Source organism: Pogona vitticeps, chromosome 4 (genome assembly GCF_051106095.1).
Source record: "Pogona vitticeps strain Pit_001003342236 chromosome 4, PviZW2.1, whole genome shotgun sequence".
Lineage (NCBI taxonomy): Eukaryota > Metazoa > Chordata > Lepidosauria > Squamata > Agamidae > Pogona > Pogona vitticeps.
The window spans coordinates 91,878,067-91,902,679 of NC_135786.1; the positions used below are offsets into that span (position 1 = coordinate 91,878,067).

General features: G+C 42.8%; 2 protein-coding genes across 8 annotated transcripts in view; one reads left to right on the forward strand and one right to left on the reverse strand.

The window, feature by feature from the left end:
- The window catches only part of GLMN (glomulin, FKBP associated protein), a 32,621-nt gene extending 22,229 nt beyond the window's left edge, over positions 1–10,392 (reverse strand). The window contains exons 1-5 of the mRNA XM_020807146.3: positions 10,254–10,392; positions 8,329–8,391; positions 7,841–7,966; positions 4,383–4,502; positions 2,377–2,485 (exon numbers count right to left, since the gene is read on the reverse strand). Coding sequence (XP_020662805.3) covers positions 2,377–2,485; positions 4,383–4,502; positions 7,841–7,966; positions 8,329–8,367 — 394 coding nt within the window. The 5' untranslated portion in view covers positions 8,368–8,391; positions 10,254–10,392. The remainder of the gene's footprint in view (positions 1–2,376; positions 2,486–4,382; positions 4,503–7,840; positions 7,967–8,328; positions 8,392–10,253) is intronic.
- Positions 10,302–24,613, forward strand: part of RPAP2 (RNA polymerase II associated protein 2) — a 63,519-nt gene continuing 49,207 nt past the window's right edge. Inside the window, exons 1-8 of one of the 7 annotated variants that reach the window (XM_078391756.1) lie at positions 10,360–10,439; positions 12,052–12,185; positions 13,387–13,429; positions 14,589–14,703; positions 15,962–16,058; positions 16,517–16,615; positions 18,745–18,810; positions 20,281–20,369. In XM_078391756.1, coding sequence (XP_078247882.1) covers positions 15,999–16,058; positions 16,517–16,615; positions 18,745–18,810; positions 20,281–20,369 — 314 coding nt within the window. In that variant the 5' untranslated portion in view covers positions 10,360–10,439; positions 12,052–12,185; positions 13,387–13,429; positions 14,589–14,703; positions 15,962–15,998. Of the gene's footprint in view, positions 10,440–10,585; positions 10,649–12,051; positions 12,186–12,626; positions 12,653–13,386; positions 13,430–14,588; positions 14,704–15,961; positions 16,059–16,516; positions 16,616–18,744; positions 18,811–20,280; positions 20,370–24,613 lie in introns of those variants that run through there. The other 6 variants (XM_078391757.1, XM_020807150.3, XM_078391758.1 and 3 more) reach the window with 6 other exon arrangements.

The window sequence follows — 24,613 nt, forward strand, 5'->3', positions numbered from 1 at the left end:
ATTCTGAGTTCAGGGCACTCCCCCTCCTGTATCAGAAAGAATGGTTCAAAGTCTCTTTGTTTGGGAGGAGTGCCGACTGTTCCTTAAAAAAAAAAAAAAAGTTCTGAGCTCCTTTGAGGCCGTACCACCTAATCACAGGGGTCTTTGCAGTCCTGGCACTCTACTTTGCATCTGGGCAGCAAACAAAAATGGAATTTTGTATTAACTGGGTTAACTTTGGGTGGGTTCTTATTTTGTTCTCTATTTTTGTCAGTAAAATATGATTATTCAGATCTGAAGAAATAATCCATCACTAGGACAAGGGTCTTCTCACCCCTTGCTTCCTGCTGCAGCCACCTCCCACACACTCCAAACTCCCCACCACATTTGAGTATTTGGGGATCTCTGAGATAAGGTTCAATGGAACCGGCAACGTGGGTGGAGAAACAGCAGAAGTTAAGGACTCTCCCTTGGGTAATCTAGGATTCTTTCATTTGCACTAAATTATCCCTGAATCCAAGTCACTAAATACCGTATTTTTTGCACCATAAGACGCACTTTCCCCCCTCCAAAATGTGGGTGGGGAAGTCAGTGCGTCTAATGGTGTGAATGCAGCAATTTCGTCGCTGCTGGCCCCGTGGGGGGGAGCGTCGCAAGGGTCCGGGTGAGCCTTCCAGGACCCTTGCGAGGCTCCCCCACGCCCCCACGGGGCCAGCACCGGCGAAATCGCCAGCTTCCAGGTGGGGGGAACGTCGCAAGGGTCCTGGGAGCTCACTCAGATCCTTGCGACGCTCCTCCCACCCACGCACCGGCCAGCACTGGCAAAATCGCCAGGTTCTGGGAGTGTTTTGAGGCTTCCCAAGCCTCAAAACACTCCCAGAACCTGGCGATTTTACCCCCCCTGGTCCCATGGGGGGGGGGTGGAGGGTGGCAAGGGTCCAAGGGAGCCTCCCAGGACCCTTGCCACCCTCCCCCCACCCCCCACGGGGCCAGCCCTGGCGAAATCGCCAGGTTCTGGGAGTGTTTGGAAGCTTGATAAGCCTCCAAACACACTCAGAAGCTGGCGATTTTAAACACCCCCCCCGCTCCGTGGGGGGTGGGTGGACGGTGGCAAGGGTCCAAGGGACCCTCCCTTGGACCCATGCCACCCTCCCCCAACCCACCCCCACGTGGCTAGGGGGGGTAAAATCGGCAGCTTCTGGGAGTGTTTGGAGGCTTGGGGAGCCTCCAAACACTCCCAGAAGCTGGCGATTTTACCCCCCCCGGTCCCATGGGGGGGGTGGAGGGTGGCAAGGGTCCAAGAGAGCCTCCCAGGACCCTTGCCAGGCTCCCACCCACCCACCCCCATGGGGCCAGGGAGGTTAAAATCGCCAGCTTCTGGGAGTGTTTGGAGGCTTGGGGAGCCTCCAAACACTCCCAGAACCTGGCAATTTTACCCCCCCCCCGGGTCCCATGGGGGGGTGGGTGGAGGGTGGCAAGGGTCCAAGGGACCCTCCCTTGGACCCATGCCACCCTCCCCCCACCCACCCCCACGTGGCCAGGGGGGGTAAAATCGGGAGCTGGCGATTTTACCCCCCCTGGTCCCATGGGGGGGTGGGAGGCTCCCTTGGACCCTTGCCAGGCTCCCACCCACCCACCCCCACGGGGACAGCGGGGGCAAAATCGGGAGCTTCCAGGACCTTTTCTGAGCCTGGAAAGGCTCAGAAAAGATCCTGGAAGCTGCCTATTTTGCCCCCTCTGTCGCCCGGGGGAGGCAGGGTGAGTCTCCAAAGGGTCCTAGGGTGTGTTCTAGGACTCTTTGGAGACTGACCCTGCCTCCCCTGGGGGCCAGAGGGGATGAAATCACCACCTTTGGGGGCTCTTCTGAGGCTTGGGAAACTTCAGAAGAGCCCCAGAAGGTGGCAATTTCACCCCCTCTCGCCCCCGAGGGAGGCAGGGGGAGGCTCCAAAGGGTCCTGGAACGGTGTGTTCCATAAGATGGACCTCTCCATAAGGCTCACCAAATTTTAGGAGAAGAAAGCAGATAATTTTTTCCTGTTTTCTTCTCCTAAAAATTTGGTGCGTCTTATGGAAAGGTGCGTCTTATGGAGCGAAAAATATGGTACCTTACAAGTTTGGTGTAAAGATAAAACGGGAGGGAGGGTAAGAAGCGAGGATCTCTCTCCATAGAGGAAAGACAGAGCTCTCACATAACAGACTCCTCTTATAATTATTCTGTTTGGCAGTACTAATATCGTAACTTTGAATGTCTTCTCAAACTTACAACTGAATGATGTCATTTAAGCAGCAGCTAGAACATTTGTCAGGGGAAACGTTCCACAACCCTTTCTGTAGCAACTTATCTAATGTAATCAGTGAGGCTGCTTTGTTTAAGTGTTTAAATAAAATGCTCTTCACCTTCTTGCAGAGGCTCCAGCAAAAGCAAAATTGTTGGGCATGCCTGTTCCACAGAGGCTTGCTCAATTTGCTCCAGAAGGCCAAGCACAAGTTCTTTAGGACTGCACAGCTGCAAGAATAAAAGGAAAACACAATAAAACCTGCTTTTAAAAAAACCTTGGTATGTCCATGACTGCCACCTTCATAATGATTCATATAAGGCAAAATAGTACATTCTGTAAGATAATCATAACACAATTTTTTAAAAAAAAACCTTAAATAAAGTAATTATTTCTCAATTAGTTAATTAAATCTGCATATAAAAAGAGACCTAAAGGAAAACCTGAACACGGTATGTTTAGATCATGCAATTATACGTTACAAGTTCTCCTTCACACAGATACTACTCTTGAACAGTGCAAACTATCTAGTATTTTTATGTGTATTTGTACTAAACATCAAAAGTAAGTCTGCTGCTTATTAACAAAATGCTTTTGTTTCACTGATCTAGTCAATTCAGCACTTTTCAGAGAGGTAGCAGCATTAGTGTTCTGGCAACAAAATCAAAACTATTGTAGTGGGGTGTACTGGATAGAGTGACGGACTAGGAGTCTGGAGAAGAGGGTTCAAATCCCCACTTGGCTATGGAAACTACAGTAACTAGGGGAGTGGAACTGGTAAAACCATTCCTTAAATATCCTATTTACCTTAAAAGTCCTATTACAGTTGCTATAAGTCAGTTTTGACTTAAGAGCACAGAACACACACAAGGTTAAGTAATGAATTTATTTCATTTTGAGTTTTCATGGATTACGATGCAGTTTTTCAGGAACACAGAGTACCACATTGGGGCCATCCGTTTACACTGGGCATAAACCTACAGCTTAGTTGCTGTGCTCCATGTGTTTGAATCAGAAAGGCCCAATTCAAGTCCTAATGATAACACTAACTGTTGGGGCAGCAAGGTTCTCAAGCTAAGAATTTTGTGAGTGTCTGGACTGAAATTACAAATGTGTGAAAAGCATCCCAAAAGTCTCTGCTTGTTTAACCAAATCAGGTAACATCAAGAGAAAGGTTTTCTGTCAAACCCAACATACTGTGCAATATAGATATGTCAGCCTGTGAGTAGGACAGTTATTTTTCAACGTTCCATCACTAAGACAAGCAGTTTTTTTCACTGTTCTGTTATGCAGAACAGCCATTCTCACCTTATTTTTTCCATGGCCATAAATGTAATATTAAAGAAATATAGATGAATCAGGATTTTATAAGTTGTATAATGAACCTTATACGCGGTGTGTGAAGAATCATTTCCAGCCTGTGGCCCACTTCAAATGCGCCCGGGCCCTTGTTGAGAATGGCTGATGTAGAACGGTAAATAAGCTTCCTGGGAAGTGTATCATGCTAACCATCTCTGCCTTACACTCTAGTTTACGACATTCAGAAAGCTTTTTTTTTTTAGGTGGGGGAACTACACCTCTTAAACCCCCATACACAATCTGAGGTGATATGACTCAGAAATCACACTTCACTCTGTGCATGTGTTATGTGTCATCAAGTCAAAACTGACTTACAATGAGCCCACAGCTTCTAAGTTGAGATACTTGAGAAGTGTTTTTATCAGTTACACTTCTTCTCCAGTGACTTTCCATAGCTAAGCAGGGATTTGAACCCAGGTATCCTGAGTATTATACCACAATTCTATCCACTACAATGCAGCTGGTATCATTCTGCATATCTGCATGCATAAGTATGCACTTAAAAATAAGATCCAGATCTAGTTTATCCAGCCCCTTGTGTCTGACTTTGTTTTTTTTTTCTTCAATGAAATTCCTTCCCCAGTTCATCCAGGAAGATATTCTGAATAATCAACATTCTCCTTGTCCTCAGGCCATTCTATGCATATGATTTGCTAAAAACAAATTCCCCAAAATGCCTGCCTTCCACACAGCAACTGAAAGCCAATGTCAAAATACACCCTGAAGAAATGCCCCAAAGCAGCTGATGAGACAGATCTGGCAACATACCTCTACCAGCTTATCTACTATTTTCATGCCTTGTTTTCTCTTCACTTCATCTTGCTCATGCTTTAGCATGCATCTGATCAGTGGACCAGTAAGATTCCAGCCCATATTTTTGACGATAGCCTGTTAAGAGGAAAATGTTTGAAATGTCATTTTAAATAGAAACAGGGAGGATGCAGACTTTAAATAGGAATGTAATGAGTGCATGCAGAAGTCTAGATCCAAACTGCTACCGCATCAATTCCTACTGGTGTTTACAAAATGTATCATAAACACCAGAGCTCTCTCCCTTCATACATGTAAAGCTTCACCCCCACTGAATGAGTTAGTCCATGCTTTTGACTCCAAACAGGATTCACATCATAAGTGAAATCTTCCCCCACGCCGCACCACAATCCTGCACACAACTTAAAAAGTAATATATCCTTCAGACATATCAGGAATAAGGCTAGGCTAAAATCATTAACATCTCATGTACTATCTGGATGATTTGTATTTTATGGGGAACATTAAATCATGTGACACCCTTCCTGTGTTCCTTGCAGTCTAAAGCACTCTAGCCCATAGGTCTAGTAGTTCAAGAAGAATTCGGCTTAACAGGTTCAAATGCTGGTGTAGCATTAAACTAAGAAATTTACCACTTCCAACTGCAGTGTCAGAAACATTGTGTGTTCTTAAGTTCTCTACTTTAGGTTGCGTTCTTTTTATAAATAAGATCCTCACAGGCTGTAAAGTTTAATTAAATCTATATCATCAACATAAAACTCACAGTTAGGTGAACTAGTTGGGCATACAAAATATGAGACTCAAAATATTTGAAACTTTTGCATAAGTTTTGCAGAAACTTTGCACAAGTTTCTTCAATATGATAAAGGTGTAGAAGTCATGTCATGTGCACTTTGGTTTAGGTAGCTAGTGCTCTGGCTTCCAAAGCCCTGGAAGATAGTTTTGAAATGCTTTCAAGTGTTTGCTTTCTACATTTACAAGATAAACACACTTCTCAAGATAAAAAGGAAAAAGGGATACTGCTTCATGAGCCAAGACTTTAAAAGCCACAGGTCAACAATACCTTTCTTAGGTATTAGGCTATTAATTACAATGTCACAAGCCAAATTCTAAAACGATTCAACTTGTAAAACTGACTTAAGTAAAAGAACCTGTCTTGGACATCTAGCCTGGAATTTTAGGACTCTTCAAAAGTATTGAAACAAAAAAAGAGCTCATCTGTATCTTTTTCACCTCCTGCAACTTATCTGCAACCTTTCTACCCTTAAGGACTCAGCCAGCAGAACAGAAGTGCCCTGTTGATCAGATTAGAATGCAAAGAGCAGGGCCCTGTGACTTCATTAGTGATTAGAAATTTGATTAGAGGTGAATGTGAAAAAGGATTGTGTGCAACCATCCTACCCCCAGGGCTTGTTTCACCAATTCAATATAAGTACCCTCTGTAATTTGATCTGATTTGGAGTTGTGTAAAGAGTTGGGTGTTGGCACATTCCAGAGGCTCCCTGCCTACTGAATAGAGGGGTGAGAGATGTCTATGTTTAACAGCCAGTAAACCCATGCAATCCATTCTGTCTCTCGAGAGCACTCTTGCATTCAGTCAGTTCCTGAGGTATAATGAAGATCTTCTGAAAAAAAAAAAAAACTACAGGGCAGAGATGAGAAACTTGTCGTTCTCCAGATGACATGGCCTCTCCTTATCCCTTTCTAGGGGCTAATAGAAGTTGGAGCCCATGTAAAGATCTAGTGGCTGGAGAGTCACATGTTCTCCATGCTTGCATTGGAAGGCAATCAAAATGGCAAGTAAAGGGAGCCTGCGTGGGGAAGCATGTAAGGTCAAGGTTCACCGAGTGCCTCAGCGAAGTATTACATCCTAGCTTAACATTAAGTGTAAGCCGAGCCATTGTCTAAAAGGCACATAAAAGAATGCCTTGCCATCCCATAACATTACCCAGACATCTAGTTTACTGGACAAATACCTGCTTCAACGTTTTAATTATTTTTTAATTTAGATTTATACCCCACCCATCTAGACCAAAGGTCTACTCTGGGCTAATACTACCGTGTTTCTCCGATAATAAGACACTGTCTTATTATTTTTTGGGGAAAGAAAAACACCAGAGGGCTTATTTTCAGGGGAGGGCTTATTTTAATGAACATTGACAGCACTCATCTCGCCCTTGTTGGTCCTTCGGAAGCCAGCCGGAGGGTGAGGTGGGCGGGGGGAGGAAGGAATCTCCTGCCGCCCCTGCTCGCTATGGGAAGCCGGCAATTCCTCTTGCGGAGCCGGCCGGCTCCTGCTGTTGTTGCTGCTGCTGCTCCCGGGAGCTGGAAGGCTGGCCCGGCCGGTCCGCGCTTTCTCTCGCCCAGGCGCGCCTTTCTTGCCGAGCCTGCACCCGCTGCCACCCCGCCTGCCCTCCTTTCGCTGCCCGGCAATGGGACGGTGGGGCTGCTAGATGGGCAGCAGCTCCTCCCCCGGCGGTGGTGGGTCAGGCGCGCCCCTCTCAGCTCCCGGTCCCCATGGCTCGGTAGGGGCCTCCGGCTGCCGCTGCCCAGAGACGCCTTTGCTCAGCCCCCAGTGGCAGCCATGGGGGCCGCCGTGCCTGCCTTCCCCCGGGCCTCCCGAGGCGTCACCCTTGTCTCTAGCCTCCTCGTGGTGAGTCCATCGCCGGCAAGCGCCGGTTTGGGGCGGCCGCGGCAGAAGCAGCCTCGCCGGCGGGAGGGTGGTTGGAAGGGTGGGAGCTGCGGGCCAGGGACTCTGGGGGGCACCTCGGCAATGAGGGAGGGGGTGGAGCAGCTTTCCTGAGGGGGGAGAGGGTGATGTCACAAAAAGGAAGCCCCATCTTTCACCCACCCGACTGGCCGGCGGCCTTTCTCTCCGCCCACTGGTCACCACCGGCGGGGCGAAGAGGCTCCGCCGCCCTTGTTGGTCCTTTGGAAGCCAGCCAGAGGGTGAGGTGGGCGGGGGGGGGAGGAAGGAATCTCCTGCCGCCCCTGTTCACTATGGGAAGCCGGCAATTCCTCTTGTGGAGCCGTCCGGCTCCTGCTGCTGTTGCTGCTGCTCCCGGGAGCTGGAAGGCTGGCCCCGGCGGTCCATGCTTTCTCTCGCCCAGGCGCGCCTTTCTTGTCAAGACCGCGCCCACCGCCGCCCCGCCTGCCCTCGCCCGCCTGCCCTGCTTTCGCTGCCCGGTAATGGGATGGCGTGGCGCAAAAATCAATCTCAATAGGGCTTATTTTCGGGGGAGGGCTTATTTTAGAGGAATGTTACACAGTAAGGGGAGGGCTTATTTTCGGGATAGGTCTTATTATCGGAGAAACACGGTAGTCAAGTCACAATTTTAAACTGTTTCCAAAAACAACTGCAGATACAGCACAAATGTTTGTAGCTTCTTTCAACTCCTATAGGTTTGAACAAGACTAATGAGAGGGTTAAAGACAAATAGGTAGTTTTAACTCACCGCATTTTTCTCATTTTGGACAACTTCCAGTATTTTAGTTATATACCCTTCATCCAAGCACTTCTGTCCGGCAACTTGAAAAAGATTGAAGTCCTCCCCTTTAAAATCCTCCTCATCTAAAATTTGCTATAAGAACATAATTTTTCTATTATTATTCATAAGATACACAAAATTATGAACAGGCTACCTTAACTTTACAACACAATACCAATTGCATATTAAAGTGAACATGTTTCTTAAAGATAAACTCTAGAAACCTGCCTCTGATTACTTCATTTAAGCTGTCTTCATTTAGAAGGATCTTTTAATAAATCTGATTTAAAAAACAATCCCCCCCCACTGGACAAAATAGCAAGTGTTGCGTCAACAGTTCCAAATCAGGAGTAAGAGAACAGAGACTTTATTTACTGTATTAACGTATCTGAAGAAAATCAAATTTAACATATCCCGCTCACTGATCTGGTTTAACAAGCAAGCAAGTTACTTACACATCTTTGTATTATGGCTTGAAGTTCTTCTTCTGCCATTGTTTTCAGATTACCAAACTCTAACTGCAAATTTTGAAAAAAGGGAAGGGGATTTGAATGAGATGCTGTATCAAAATTGGCTGAATCTTGAAACTGCTTTATACCATGTCAGACTCTTCATACGTTGCCTTATCCTGGATGTGATATATTTGGCCAGACATAGCAACCCATATACTGCATTTTAAGCTTTGCCTGCCCCCCACCTCTCAATCACTGACAGCTGGTATAGCTGCATCCAGCAGTTTCTCCATTATATACTTCCACATTTAACAGCCATCAGTAGTGGTAATAGGCCAGTACAAAAGTGGCTGTTCTACTCTTGGTCCATTAAAATACCTGCTATGAACAATCCACAAATGCAGTCCGCAAGGGTCTGAAATTTGCTGTGTGGAATATTCCAGAACAGGCATGGGAACATTATTATGTGACAGTCATAATATGGATTATAGCATATGTGCCTTATGAAGCGAAAACACCAACTTCCAAGTTTTTCAGGCATGGCAAGGGGGAAAATTGTAAAACTTTTTTAAAAATTTAAACTAAGTAGGGTTTAAATGAGGCCTATATCTGACTCTGCTTGGATTGTGTTTTTAGTATTGCTTGTGTTCCCCATTTCTCAGAGTGATCTTTGTTTATTCCTTTCTGCACTTAAGAGTTTTCAGCTTTAAACACTGCCTTTTAATGATGTAAGTTGTCTTTCTATACTCATTGTTTTTAGCTTTAAATATTGTCTTTCAATTTATGTAAGCCACCTAGGTTCCTTTTTACGGAAAAGGTGGAATAAAAATACTTTAAATATCTATATTCTCCCTATTTTGTCTCTCTTCTGTTGTTCTTCTGTGTTGAATTTCCCTTTGCAAGTCCCTTGGAGGCTTGTCTCCATTCTGTTAAAACAGAGCACACGAGTATTTCTATAATTGCATAATTAATAACAAGGGTTAATTATTTCTCCTTCTTGACTGGACTGCAAATTAAAAAGGGAGAGGTCAGGAGCCTAGTAATATCACTGCCCTTGCTTCAGAAACCAGGACTCAACTTTCTGCAAGATTTATCAGAAGTCCAAAAGTGCTCTCCTGCCGGAAGGTTTCCAGGGGAAGTCTAATTTAGGGGGAATTAAAGAAGACATTCCAATTAAGTATGGTTAATTGTCTCACAGTAGACTATTAAGCATATTGCATTAGAAGTTGTACTGAATGCAATGATGAACCAACCGTGACTTTCAAAATGTTTTTAAGTGTTTCCTATTTATTAATATATTTAAATGTACACTTTAATCTTGCTTTACCTTAGCCAAATTATTATTGTCAAGAAAAAAAATGTAAAAAATAGGTGAGAGTTTCATTTCTATGCAGACTGAGAAGTACACATAACTCCGCTTGTAAGGAAACGGAGACACTGCACATAGGTTTGGAAGGAGTTTGGAGAAGGTATGAAGTAAACATCATCGCTTTTTGGCTCTTATACCTCTGAAGATGAAGAAGGAAAAGAGCACAAGCCGAATTTCAGTCCGGCCGCCGGAACGCGCCCCTTGGGTGGCGCAGCGGTAAAAAAAAGAATGTCACTTTGCACATGCTCGGGGGCACCGCTTTTTATTTACAAACGTCACCCCAGGAAGACGCTCAGACCTCTTGGTTGGGAACCAGATACTGTACTAACCCCGCTCAATGCTTTCTTTCACTGGGAGGACCTGATCATCCTTCCCTCCGAGCTGGTTGAAAGGCTTCAGGGAACGCAAAAGGTGGTGGTGGGAGGAAAAGGACTAAATTGCTACGAAGGGTGTAAACAAGGACGGGGCTACCCGCCGGTCTCCGAAAGCCACCCCACACCCGGCAATTGGGAGGGCAAAAAAAAGAGGACGCGCGCACGCCGCCCCGCTGCCGACTTACCTCCGCCGCCAGCCCGCTCCTGGCCGGCCTTACCCCCGCAGCCTCATGACTCCCTCCGGCCCCCGCCCCCTCGGCCGCCGCTCCGCCTCCCCGCAGACGGGTGAGAGGTCAGAGACGACAGGATGATGGCGGAAGAGAAAGCGCCAGGCGGCGGCAGCAAGACCAGAAATCCCCGCAGACGCCCAGGTAAAGACCGGGTGGCGGGGCGTCTCGCGCTCCCCCCCCCTTTCTCTTTCCATGGGCCCTTCCTTTGTCTCAGGAACAAGCGGGGAGGCTAAACCAATCCTTGCTTCTGGAGGGGTGGGGTTAGTGGGAGTTCGCGGGTGAAGGAGAGAAGGAGGTGGAGGGAAACCGCCGTTTGGGAAAGATGACCCCGCGTTTGTACTTCCTCGGGAGTAAGTCGCGCAGTTAACTCCGTCAGTGTCAGTGCTCCAAGGCTGATACCCAGAGGGGATTTTTTTCACCCCAGATTCCACATGGGGTGCGGTCCCGTGCAAGATCTGTGTTGCTTCTTGCACTGAAAGTTACCCTAGGAAAGATGTGTGTTTGTAGTACTAAGAGCTGTCACAGTGGTTCTTAATCACATTTACTGGAGGTCATTTCCATTGAAAATCCGTGCGATTTATTTCCTGAGTCAAGCTTTTGGGGGGGTCTGAGTTCAAGATTTCAGATGCCTGAAGTTTCAGGCTTCCGATCTAACCATACTTACTGGAAGGAAGCACCATTAAAGTCCAACGTGGTGTCGTGGCTCGAGTGTCAGAGGAGAATTCAGGAGACTTGGGTTCAAATTCTCCACTCAGCCCTGGGCACTCATTGGGGAGTGACAGAGGTGAATCCAGTCCTTGAATGTCTCATATACAGTACTGTACCTTGAAAACTCCTGTTAAGGTCTCCACAAGCCAAAAGGATCATGACAGTATGTGACAATGATGACAAAGCACCACGAATGAACGAAAGTGAACCTGAGCGTATATATTAGTAGGATTGTTCTATTGATGTGGCCCTCTTCCAATTTATTTGTAAGTTCCACAGAAATCAGTGGAACTGAGCTTTTTAATTTTTTGTTGTTGTTTAGTCATTAAGTCGTGTCCGACTCCTCGTGACCCCATGGACCAGAGCACGCCAGGCCCTCCTGTCTTCCACTGCCTCCCGGCGTTGGGTCAAATTCATGTTGGTAGCTTCGGTGACACTGTCCAGCCATCTCGTCCTCTGTCGTCCCCTTCGCCTCTTGCCTTCACAAATAACAATTATAAGTGGCTTTTGTTTTGTGCCCTGTTCCTCAGTTACTGGAATTCATCTGAACACTCCCATTGAAAAAACAGGTGCACAGCTTAGGGGTACTCCTGGATTCTTCCCTGAACCTGGATGCCCAGATATCAGTGATTGCCAGGAGTGCATTTGCACAATTGAAACTAGTGCACCAGCTATGTCCCATTTCTTGAGAGATCTGATCTGGCCACTGTGACACATGCCCTAGTTGGTTCCCGGCTGGATTACTGTGACATGCTCTATGTGGGGCTGCCAATGGAAAGTGTCAGGAAACTTCAGCGGGTCCAAAATGCAGCAGCCAGATGGCTGACTGGGGCTGCTTACAGGGAGCACATAACCTCCCTGTTACAGGCTGCTCTACTGGTTGCTGATTAGTTTCTGGGCAAAATTGAAAGAGCTGGTTTTAATCCATAAAACCCTAAATGGCCCAGGTCCAATCTACCTCAAAGACCGTATTTCCCATTATGAGCCAACTTGGCTGTTAAAATCATAAGCAGAAGGCTTTCTCTTGGTCCCACCACCTTCACAGATGCATCTGATGGGGACACGGGAGAGGGCCTTCTCTGTTGCTGGTTCCAGACTTTGGAACTCCCTCCCACAGGAAACTAGGCTGGCCCCATCTTTGCTGTCCTTCCGCAAGCAGGCAAATACCTTTCTCTTCAAGTAAGCCCCTCAGTAATTAGCTACCTGTGTGAGTTTTTTAGATGGATTGTTATGTATTACTGTATTAACTGAGTTTTTTGTGTGTGTAACTTGTGTTTTCCATTTTTGTATTTTCCAGTTCTATTTTTTAAAAACAGCATTAGTATACCTATTGTTTTTAGCTGTAATATTGTCTTTTAATGATGGAAGATGCCTCATTATTCCTTGCTCTTAGCTTTAAATATTAAATATTATCTTTTAATGAAGTTAACCACCATTATACTCATTGTTTTCAACTTCAAATATCATCTTTCGGTGTTGTAAGCTGCCTTGGGTTCTTTTCAAGGAGAAAGTCAAAGTAAAAATATTTTAAATATAAATAAAGATAAACAGTAACTGAGCCTGAAGCCCTGAATACACATTAGGGAGTTAGTTATCAGCCCTTTTCTTTTCTTTTTGCAGCTGCATGGCAGGCAGAAATTCAAAAGGTACAGCATTTCAGCTTACAAAGTTCATGATGAAAAAAAATGCTGGATTCTGTTTCTCAGATAGCTATGAACATTAAAGAGTTTCTCACATAACTGAGAGGGTCTTGCTAAAATAAGAGGTTAACTGGAATTGTAAAAAACCTTTATTATTCAAGGAAGCTGAGTTGTTGGTAAGAAGGACGCAGGACATACCTTCACCACAAATTAACTATCCTAAGCATGTCTACGTAAATGATCTCAAAATCAGAACGCTGTCCAGACCTCACTGAGAGTCTTCTTGAATGGCACAGTCTTGAGTAAGTGTTCATAGTACAATTTTGGAGAGACCAAAACATGTAGACATTCATTTATAGCTAGTAATTGTAAGCCTTAAATTAGGCATGCAGTTAAAGACAAATGATGTGATCAGGTTCTTTAAGAGGTGCTTATGTAATATTCATTGTCTTATTTTCCTTACTATTGTCAGTTGTAATTATATGGATCTTCCCTTTCAAAACATATTTTATTATCATTCTAATTTATAGCATGCTTTGAGTGAGACATTCCACTGATAAAGGGTGGTATCCAAAACTCAAAATATACCGTACTAAAGCAGACCTTTCGGGAGAATATGGTAGATGTTGTACAAGTAAAATGTGTCTTCCTCTAAATTTGGAAAACCCACAACAGGAACATTGTATAAGACTATTTTATGTGACTTTTAATTTTTAATTTTTATTTATTTTTATTATTAGGAAATAAGCAGTCCAGTTTGAAAAATGAAGATGCTGCACAAAGGTATCATAGTTTTTCATATTATATGGCAAAATTTACTTGGATTGATGTTTTGTTTAAGATTGTACTTTGTAGATATTTCAGTAGTCATTTCACAGAGAGATATATAAGCAGACAAGAAATATTTATAGTAGCAACAGTGGATAGAAAACTGTTGTTTTATAAAGCCCTCGCAACCCCTGGCCTTTAGAGATATAAAATTTCAGAAAATGTCCGTATTTTTTTTGAAAAACATGGAAGTTTTCAGAAATTTTACATCTCTAAAGAACACCAGAGTTCTTATAATAAGAAAACATAAAATGAAAAAAACTTCTAAGTGTGTTTTTCCCCTGGAAAAAAAATGGAAATTTAGGGAAATTTATATCTACTAGCCTTACACAAGACTAATTTTTGGTAAAACATGCCTGATCCTGGAACATATTTATTGGAGGGTCACTTTTGAGATCCGTGTCAATATTTCTCACAGATATACATGTGCTCTGACGATAAATGTTAGAGATGTGCAAGACTTTAAATTAGAGAAGGGGGTATTCATATATGAATATCTCTCCACCGCTAGAGTTAACAAGGGTCCGGCCCCTGGGGCTGGACTGTCCACTCACACATCTGCCACCACTGCTGGCTCTGCTCATCCTTCCAATCACTCCCAAACACTGTTCTCTTCCCGGTCATCTAGCCACTCCTGGCAGAGGGAGGGAGGACGAGCCTCCCTGCAAGGCTGCCGAGTGGTGCTTTGGAGCACTTGTCGTCACTGGCGGACGTACGTGTGAGGGGATGCTAACTCCAGCTGCACATGGATATTTGTATACAAATGTGAATACCCCCTTCTCTACTTTTAATGCAATTAAAAAGAAAAGGAAGCATATGGAATTATTTTGAATTACAAAAGAGAGCCAGTCCTACCATTAAACAAAATGAAATAACCGCCTTAGCAGCAGGCAGCAGTGGCAGCGTGCCTGCAGTTCTGTTCTGTTTGAAGACTATGTATGCCACAGAGTCTATTCTCAACTTCCTAAACTACACAAATAAGAGAGGGTACCACTTTGTTCTCTACTTCAGACAGCAAATTGTCTCGGGCTAGCCCTGGTTTCGGGCATAGTTTTCTTTCTACCGTATGAGTTGCCAAACATATCCATACAGCTAAATACTCATTCTCTTGTAGGAAAGCAGGTCTTGAAGCTGCTATCAGAAAGAAGATAGAGTGTGAGCGAAAAGCCTTGCAAGTCGTTGAATGCCTCTTGGAAGATGGTATCACCGAAGACTTCCTCTTAGATTGTGTATGTCCTCTTTTAGTAAATGTTATGACAAATGACGTTCATAGTTTTAACATTCCGTTTCGTTGTTGAAAAAGGACATTATCTTGTGCCACATTATCTTGGTAACATTTCTTGTTCAGAAAAAGTGTACTGTGTTTATCTGTGTTCGCCTAGCACTAAGTCTCCCTGTGTCCATTTCACTTATTATGCATCTAGTGAAACTTTGACCATCAGATGTTTTAGACCAGTGGTTCCCAACTTTGGGTAATCCAGGTGTTCTTAGACTGCAATTCCCAGAAGCCTTCACCACCGGCTGTTCTGGCCGGAGTTTCAGGGAGTTGCAGTCCAAGAGCACCTGGGTCACCCAAGGCTGGGAGCCACTGTTTTAGACTACAGTTTCTCACCACTGGCCATGGTTGCTGTGGACTCTAGGGTTTTAGTTCTCAGCAAACCATCCAAAAGGGTCAAAGGTTCTCTGTCACTAAAGTAGGCTACAACCCTGTTCATGACCTATTAGAACCAAATAGTCATTAACGTGCTCATGTTCATTGTAGGTTTGTGTGTTTCAGCCTTGTCCCTTTAAGCCTACAACCAGGCATCCTGATTCCTTCCATTAAAAAAATAGTTTACAAGTGAAATAGCGCTGTATTGACAAAATGCGGGGCAAGCATTTGAACCAATACTGAATCAGTATAGTACTTGAAGGAGAGAGCAGGGTTCACCCCATACCACACCCCATCAGTGACGTAATCTGGACATGCTCAAACAGTGGCTCTGAATGACCAGTGCATTTGGTCATTCAGAGCCACTGTTTGAGCAGTGAATTTGTGATTATTGAATTTGTGATCATATGAGCCAAAAGCAAGACAACTTAATGCAAATAAAAGTGTTATTTAAGAAAACCACAATCCTTGCTGACAGAACTGAATGTATCATCTACACCCTCCAAAGTTAATGCTCATATCAAGCAGTTAATTGAATAAATAACAAAAGGAACAAGGAGGAACATGGCACAGAGTGGGACAAATGCCCATCTAGTTGCTTCTGCATATATTAAGGGAAGTGCTTAATCATACAACTCTTTAAAGTATTAGTCAGTTAGCACATACAAAAATTTCATTGGTCGAAATGCTAAAGTAAACCACAGTTGCAGTAGAACCATTTGAATCAATGGAACTTACAGATGAGTTGACTCACAAAGCCCCATTGATTCAGTGGACTTACTCTAGTATGATTTATTGCACTAAGCAACAGAATTTTGGCCATTGTTTCAATCCAGACCTCCTCACACTGGAAGAAGTTTGAACTTGCTGGTAATGTTGTTATGTGCTATCAAGTCAAAAACAGCTTACAGCAACCCTATCAAGGCTTTCAAGGTAACTGAGATATTTAAGGAGTGTTTTTATCAGTTCCACACCCCTAGTGACCTTCCATGGCTAAGTGGGATTCAAACCCAGGCCTCCTATGTCCTAGTCCATCACTCTATCCACTACACCACACTGGGTATCCAGATTGCTGCAGCACAACACTTAATAATACCTTCGCTCCACCAGCCTTCTGAGCAAGCATATTCATTTGTAAGTTTGAAAGGCTTCTGAGCCCAAGCTCCCCAGATTGAAATTTGCTTGGAACAATAATGTAATGTTTTGTTTTCATTTTAAAAAAACCCTTTACCAATGGATTTTAAAAGATATCCTCTTTTCACTGTTTGCCGTTTGTATTCTTTGCTTAATTTTATGCTGTTTGGGTACTCAGTCTTTTTTGTCTATGCTAAGTTCTAAGCAGTTCATTTATTGTCAAGTTTTGAGAATGTGTGTGTGTTTCATAATTTCAGGGGAAGCTCATAACACCTGCTCACTATAAGGATGTTGTGGAAGAGCGATCCATCATCAAATTGTGTGGCTACCCCATATGTCAAAATAGGCTACAGAATGTAAGACTCTATGAACAGTGCACTGTTGTTGCTTTTCCTGCATTTTCTTGCATCCGGAATGTATTACTTCCACAGAGATGTCCAATACCTTCCTTTTGTTTCTTTCCTCTATATCTTTGTGTTAAAATTTGAAAGTGAGGAATAGTGTTTACTACTACCGTTGTTGTTGTTGTTGTTGTTGTTGTTGTTGTTGTTGTTGTTGTTGTTGTTGTTGTTGTTGTTGTTGTTGTTCCACTTTTTCCCCATAGGGGACCCAAGGCAACTCATAATGATTAAAACCATAATCATAAATTAAAATACTGTACAAAACTATATATTAAAAACGTATTAAACATTGATCAAGATTAAAAATAGTTTTAAATACATTTTAAAACACATTTTTTAAAAAATCTAAATTTTGTACATGGAGTGTTACTGGTGCATGGAAGGAAGTCCATGGCTGTCTGTGCTCACTGGTAGTAATTTGCACAAGGCCACTTAGTTCCACAGCTAAGGCTGCAGTCCTACCCTCAGCCTTCTGTCTGAACTGGGGTATGTGTGTGAGAGAGGTTTTTTTGATCTAAGGTTTACAAAACTGTTCAAACTTTAAACCTTGATTTAATGAAGCTGGTTTGTTTCAATAAACTGCAATGAAGTTTAACCATTTAGTTTAATCATATACATGGCTCGGGACTGTTGTTAAATAATGGTTAATTGAAAAGAGAATATGGTTAATTAAAGAGAGAGATCACTCATTCTAAAATCCAAGATTATTGAAGAGCTCTGTCAAAAATTTCCAAAAAGGGTAGAACTATTCTCCAAGAAAAGGTTTAGAAAACAATTTTATTAAACAGTTCTCCAAAATTGGAAAAATCAAGCCAACAGAATAAGAAATGCCTACCATAAAGCTTAACAACAAAGTTGAATTCAAAAGAAAAAATGTTTTCTTCTAGGAGGTAAGCATATTCAAAACTTCAGAGAGGAATGCTGGAGTCGAAACAAAAATCTAACTGGGAACTCTCCTACTCAGGAAATATAACTTCCTTTTTCTCAATCTTGAAAGCAAGTAGCAAGCCCAAAACGTTTCTATGTCTTGCTAGGATGTTGTATTTCTCCAATCAAAATTGATTCTATATTGTTTAATGACTGGACCAGAATATTGGTCTTTTCTTTGATGCCCATCTGTCCAACTTTCTTACAGTAGTACCTTCAAAGTTCATCCCTGAAGTCAGTATCCCCAATGTTTATCTCTAATGTAAAATCAGTTTTCATAAACCTGTTACCCCTTTTCTGACTGGAATGCTTTTCATAAAGTTTTCAGCTATAGAAACAAATTATAACACCTCTGCATTAATAGGAATGGTAACATTTGTTCTGTTTGGCAAGAACTCAGTAATAAGAAAAACTGAATTAATTGCAGGGAAAACATCTGTGTTGGAACCTTAAATGTCTGGTGATTTAAAAAGAATATCTTACTAAATACCATAAGAGCAGACACTGTATGAGGACAATGACAGAAATCCTAGGATTGCAAAGTCATACATACATCAGTAGACAGCATTTTAAAATAAATGGTTATCTGTGCTTTGTATTATTTCATATCCAAACAAATCAGCATAAATTCTCATTTTAGTATTTTTACATGGGGGATTCTGAATGTCAAATGGTGCAGGTGTGGCCCCTCTCCAAATGTTCTTCGTTAATTCTATCCAGGAGGAGAATTTTGTTAGACCTTATAGACAAGGCACATATGTAGTTTTTAATTGAATTTGTGTAGTTGCGGAAAAAAAGTCCAAGAAAGCCCAAGACACCTGTATTACCTCTTCTCCTTAAAAAAGGAGCCCAAAATAGCACCCGAGCAACAAATGGAAACATGTTAAAATGACAAAGTGTGGATAAAATAGCAAAAAGCAGCAGGAGCAACATGATAAATGCCGTACTAGAGTGGAAGGTGATGGGAAGAGTACTGTTCGTATACATACTTGAAAAATATCCTAGAACGTTGTTCCTGTCAAATGTAAACCGAACTGTCAGAAATCAACCTAAAATGTGTAGTTGAAGTAATGTGACTGTTTGATAAGTGATTCCAGATGTGAACGCTTTACTGGTTGCTGGAACTATGCTTCTTTTTTGTGATTGTTTTATTTCAGGTTCTGAAACAAAGGTACCAAATTTCTACAAAAACGAACAAGGTTTATGACATTACAGAAAGAAAAGTAAGTTTAAAAGCTGTCTCAAAAACTATGGCTTCATGTTATTCTTGTTTTTCAATAACTTGGTTCAAAATCACAAAAAGCTCTAAAGGTGATGATGATGTACTGCCCATGTTTTATGATGAGAGGTGCTGTTTGTGGCTGCACCTTGGCTTGAGCAAACAGAGACTTCAGCAGTTCAAAGCCACTTCATATAAGCAGCTCTTAATATCAGGAAGTGGAGTTAGTTTTTATTTCTGGTTGATTGTGATTTGTTGAGCTGAGCGTGTGTAGACACTGTAATTTAATGACTGGAGTGGAACTCCAAGCCAGAGAAGAAGTTCTTTTGCATCTGGTCAGCTGCTGCCGAGTGATGTGAAGAGAGGCCTCTTCGGTTATCCTGGGATATGTTGTTTTCCCAACATGCTCAGTGACACTGATAGCCCCTAGAAAAAGTACATTTCCAAACATTCCATGTGCTAGGAAGGAAGAACAAGGGACATGGGAAGAGAGAGAGAGAAATGATTTCTGTCCTTATTGCTGTATATACAGAAGCTGAGGTAAAGGTAAGAGAATGGAGGGAAGGATTGCTGCAGGCACACAATAAAGGGTTTTAGTGGCATACAAATGGGTCAGTGGATGAGCGGGTAAATTGCAGCTATGAGAAAAGTTTTGATTCTTTTAAGAAAATATTTTATTCAGGTGTTTTCTACCTTGAGGTGATTGCCAATCACTATCCAAAGCAGTGGCCGCCAACCTTGGCTTCCCAGATGTTCTTAGATGACAACTCCCAGAAATCCTAGCCAGCACAAACAAGGCTGAGCACTACTGATCTAAACTGAGCCTCAGGAATAGAGATGGACACCAACCTCGGTTTGGAGGTTTGTGCTGGTTCGTATATGTGGCACCAACAGGAGCCCTGTGTTCCCTTCCCCTGCCTCTCAGCTGGATGCCCCGTTAACCAGCTGATGTGCGATCCTCTCCTCCTCCTCTTTGGCTGTTTGACCAGTCTCTGGCGGGGACACAGGCTTCTCTGTCCTACCTCCTTGGTGAATCGCCCGCTTAGACAAGGAGGCAGGAGAAGCAAACCCATACTCTTGCCGGGGACTGTTTGAACAGCTGAAGAGGAGGAGGAGAGGAGTGCTCTCCGACTAGGGAGTGGGTCATTGGCCAGGGAGGTGGAGGAAAGGAAAGTGTGGCACCTTTCGTGCTGCACGCACAAACTAGCACAAACCTCCGAACCGAAATTCGTGCCCATCTCTACTTGGGAAGCGTGCCTGTTTCTACAAAAATGAGTCTGTTTTTCCTCTCATTATCATTCTGGCTTTCAGCGTTTAGGAATTGGCCTTTAAATCTTTCAGACCCTGTGCTTGATGTGTTACTTGGTTACATGCGAAGAATCAGTCTGTTTATGCATCTGTTTTGTTAAGGTAAGGAAGTAATAGTTTTTCCTTTTCCTTTTCTTTTTCTTTTTTTTGTTTTTTTGGGTGGCAGTGTTTTTGCAGCAACTTCTGTTACAGAGCATCCAAATACTTTGAAAATCAGATATCCCCAAGTCCAGTCTGGCTCCGAGATGAAGAAAGGTAATTGGATAACTAATAATACAAGTTGTCTTTCAGAATGTTGCTTTGCTAGGGATTCCCCAGGGTTCTCTTCTTAGGTATCAATAGAATAAGTATTATCTTTGTTTGCAGTGGTTTTGAGATGTGCTCTTTTGTCAAAAAACGTGGAATGTATCATTGAATAAGCAGACTCATTATTTGGTTTAGCTATAGCTGTGCACTTGGGGAGACTCACTTCAGTGAGGAGTTTGTGGTAAAGATTGTGGTCTTACTCAGCCCTCTCTGGAGAAGTCAAAAATTGAACCTGAAACCTGCTTGTAGGCAAAACAGGGCTGATATAAGTTACAAGCCTTTGCCTAACAAAGGATAACTCTTGAATATACAATGTTGTTTTTATTTCCATACATGAGACAACTTATTTTTTGAGACCAATAATATTGTCGTAAATTCCAAGTTATGGTGACCTTTCCAGAGTTTTCTAGGTAGAGTGTACCCAGAAGGTGGTTGACCATTCCCTTCTTCTGGGGGTGCCCTGGGACTGTGCAGCTGGCCCATGGCCACACAAGCTGGCTGTTCTCCTGGGATGCACAGTGGAAAACTGAAATCCTAACACTTGGCTCTGCAGTCAGGTAATCATAACTCACTGAGCTATCCAGCCAGTTTTTTGGGACTGCAATTCCCAAAATTGAAGTGTAGTAAAAACAACAGCACACACAAACTTTTCTCATCTCTACCTTTTTATATATACAGTTGCTTGTTGAAGTTTTGTATATTTTTACCATGTTGTATAACGGTCACATCCTTTTAGTTGCTTTGAAACTGCAGGTGCTCCACCACTGAATTCAATGATAGAAGGATCAATGCCTAGGACCTAGTGTTGTGGCCTGGTTCAAGTCTATACTTACCCTGTTTCCCCAAAAACAAGACAGGGTCTTATTTTCAGGGGATGTTTTATTTTTTTCATGTACAACAATCTACATGTATTCAAATACAATCGCATCATCTTCTTCTGGTTGCTGCACAATGGTGGAGGGCGGGCTTTCACTTAAATAGGGCTTATTTTGGGGGTAGGGCTTATATTACAAGCATCCTGAAAAATCTTACTAGGGCTTATTTTCAGGTTAGATCTTATTTTCAGGGAAACAGGGTAGCTGTGCAACTCACTGAGTGGCCTTGGAACAGCCACTCTCCTTCTGCCTGGCTTGCCTCACAAGGTTGTATTTGGGATAAAGTTAGGAAGAGAGCCGTTTATATCACATTGAACTTATTTGAGGAAAGGCAGCATGTAAATGCTGCTAATGCATAACTAATAAGCAAACAGAAAATGACAGGGAGCTTGGGGCAGTGCTGACTTGGGGCTCTGATGTTTGTTGAAAAGTAATTTTTAAAAGCAGTGGCATGTTTGCAGTTTTCATCCACCCTCTGCAGTGTGTACCCATTCACTGAAGTGAGTGATTCATGGGGAATCAACAATTATCTCTGCCGTCACAGTGCTTGATTTGAAAGCTTCCATCACAGACCCCCATCTCAGGTCTTTTTTGTCTAAAAGGCAGGATTATCTTGGCTAATCTTATTAGAATAACTGTTCTAATTTTAGCAGTAATACCAAAATAAGACTCTGGTGCAGTCTTTGAAAACATTCACTGGTGAAATAGCCACTGCATTTATTTTTAGATGAGGTGTTTCTTGGGTAGCTGCCCTGCTTCAAACATGACCTTTTGCAGAGAATCCAGATGTTATTGCTGATGTCCATTTGTAATTTGCCTGGATTTTCCAAAAATTTCTTCCATCTTTTCTTTCTTATTGCAGAAATACTGCACCACAATGTCTTTTGATTAGTAGAACAACAAGTCATCTCTTTGGAAGCCCCCATAGATCAGATAGGGTTGTCCTACAAGGCAGATAAGGAATATGCCTTCTGTTGCTTCTGCTGCAGCAGGAAGTGCTATTTTTGCCTGGGCTAAATAGAAAAGTTATGATTTGTTACAAATGAAGAGCCAGAGTGGTGTAGTGGGCAGCATGTTGGACTGGGAGGATTAGGTTCAAAACCTTCTAGGCCATTGAATGTCACAGGAGAGTGATGAAAATGAGGTCCTTCTTACCCCAGCGGGTAAGAGAACATAACCGGAAGTGACATTAGACTGTTTTCAGGTAAAATTAATGGGGAGATTTATTTAAGTTTAACGTGGAGAATAGAAATAAATCCTAATGTCTTTTGTTAGTTGAGGAAGAATGAAACATTTTCAAGTAGAAATCAAAATAGCAACATTCCATGAAGAGAACGATAACATTTATAAAAATCAAACTAGTTGTTACACATAGGATTTTTCCCATGCAAAGCAGACTGTGATTCAGTTTTCACTACAGCTGTTTGAATAAATACAATCCCAAACAAACTAAATCAACTTTTTAAATGAAATCTGTGGCATACAAAATCGAGGAGTATGAAAGGAGCAAGCACATGTAGTATTTATTATCTAGCACCACCTAAACTCCCTCCAGCTCTGACTTTTAGAAGCAAAGCTGACAAATCAAAACATGAATTAATCAAAAACTAAAATATTATATCTACCTAATCCAACGTAGAGGGGTGAAGAGCTTGGTCCTGTAGGTCCAGAGAGGGAAGTCCAGCAGAGCCTTCTCCTAGATCCCAGAGAGACTCAGTAGAAAAGTTGGGATGGGAGAGGAAAAGTCGTCCTCCCTTGGGAAAGGAACAGGATCAGGAACAAGATTTTAGGGGAAGGATTGAGGGTAGAAAAGCCTCTTTTCTCAGGGTGCAGTGGCTTTTTGTTCCATTGACACCCCTAAAGTTTCCTGCTTTCTAATTGCTTTCTTTACCTTCTTCCCCAGTTGCTAACTACAAGGTGGTTCTTCATTGGGAAATAATGTGATGGGGCCGAAACCTGTGGAAACAATTCTCTGTTGTTTTCAGGGAGTGACATAACCCTAGGCACTGTATCTCTGTAAAAGAAACTTCCTAGACTCATGGGGTAGCAACCTTCCATGGGTGTACACATCATGTACAGTGGTGCCCCACATAGCGATGATAATCCGTTCCGGATAAATCATCGCTATCCGGAAACGTCGCTATACGGGGCAAAAAACCCCATAGGAATGCATTAAATCCTGTTTAATGCGTTCCTATGGGAGGAAAACTCACCGCTATGCAGAAATCCTCCATCCGGCTGCCATTTTCACCGCCTCGGTAAGCGAGGAAACCGCGTGAAAATGCTGCAGGCGGCCATTTTTTCTTCCGGCGGCCATTTTGGAACCGCCGATCAGCTGTTTTAAAACATCGCAATGCGTGTGTTTTCCCTATTTAAACATCGCAATGCAATCACTTTTGCGATCGCAAAATCTGCATCGCTATGCGGATTCGTCGTTAAATGGGGCGCTCTTTATGCGAGGCACCACTGTATCTGTCTCCATACTGGCCCATTTTTTTGGGCTCAGAGAAGCTGTGCCAACATCATAGAGTTGCTCCCAGCATCCCGTTTTCCATGTATCTAGTATTTCCTGCATATTTCATCTGAGCCATCTTCATGCCCCTTCTTCTGGTTTGTTTCCCTTTTGAACCCTCTGTTCCCGACATATACTGTACATGCGTTCAGGAGAGGACCTGAGTAACAAGTGGCAGCAGTTAACCACTCCTTGAATAAAACAAAAATTATTAGGTTCCTCATAAGGCAGATGGCTTGCAACTAACTGAGTCCCCACTGGGTGTCACTTTTCCACAAGATATTTATTATATGGAGGCAAAAGGACCCACAGGTTTTATAAATGACATCAGGATCCAGTTATATACTGGGTAAATAGAAGTATTAGTCCTAAATTTAGAACTAAGCCCCCACCTCCACAATATAGGTGGAACACTTAAAATGTGAAATTTCAGAAAACCATAAAATTAAATAACTTCAATTTTATTATAGGTTTTTTTGGTTTTGTTTTTGGTAAATGGAAGCTAACTACAGTATCCAAAAGACTTTAAGATGATGTCAGGTGTCAGCTTCAGAGAGGGTCCCCTCCCCCCGGCCCTATTTTCTGTAGTGAAAATACACTACAGAAGTAAACACATTGCATTGTAGACTTTCTGCTCTGACTTTCTGATCCAGCTGTTGTTGAGGTCAGTAAGGCTTTGCTAGAGAGAAGTAATAAGAAGGCAAAAGAACCTCCCAGCATTTTGGTGCTTGGAGCAAAAAAACGATGTTGCCTATCTGGTAACAATACCCAAAGGGCTAAATTGGATACCCTGTTTCCCTGAAAAT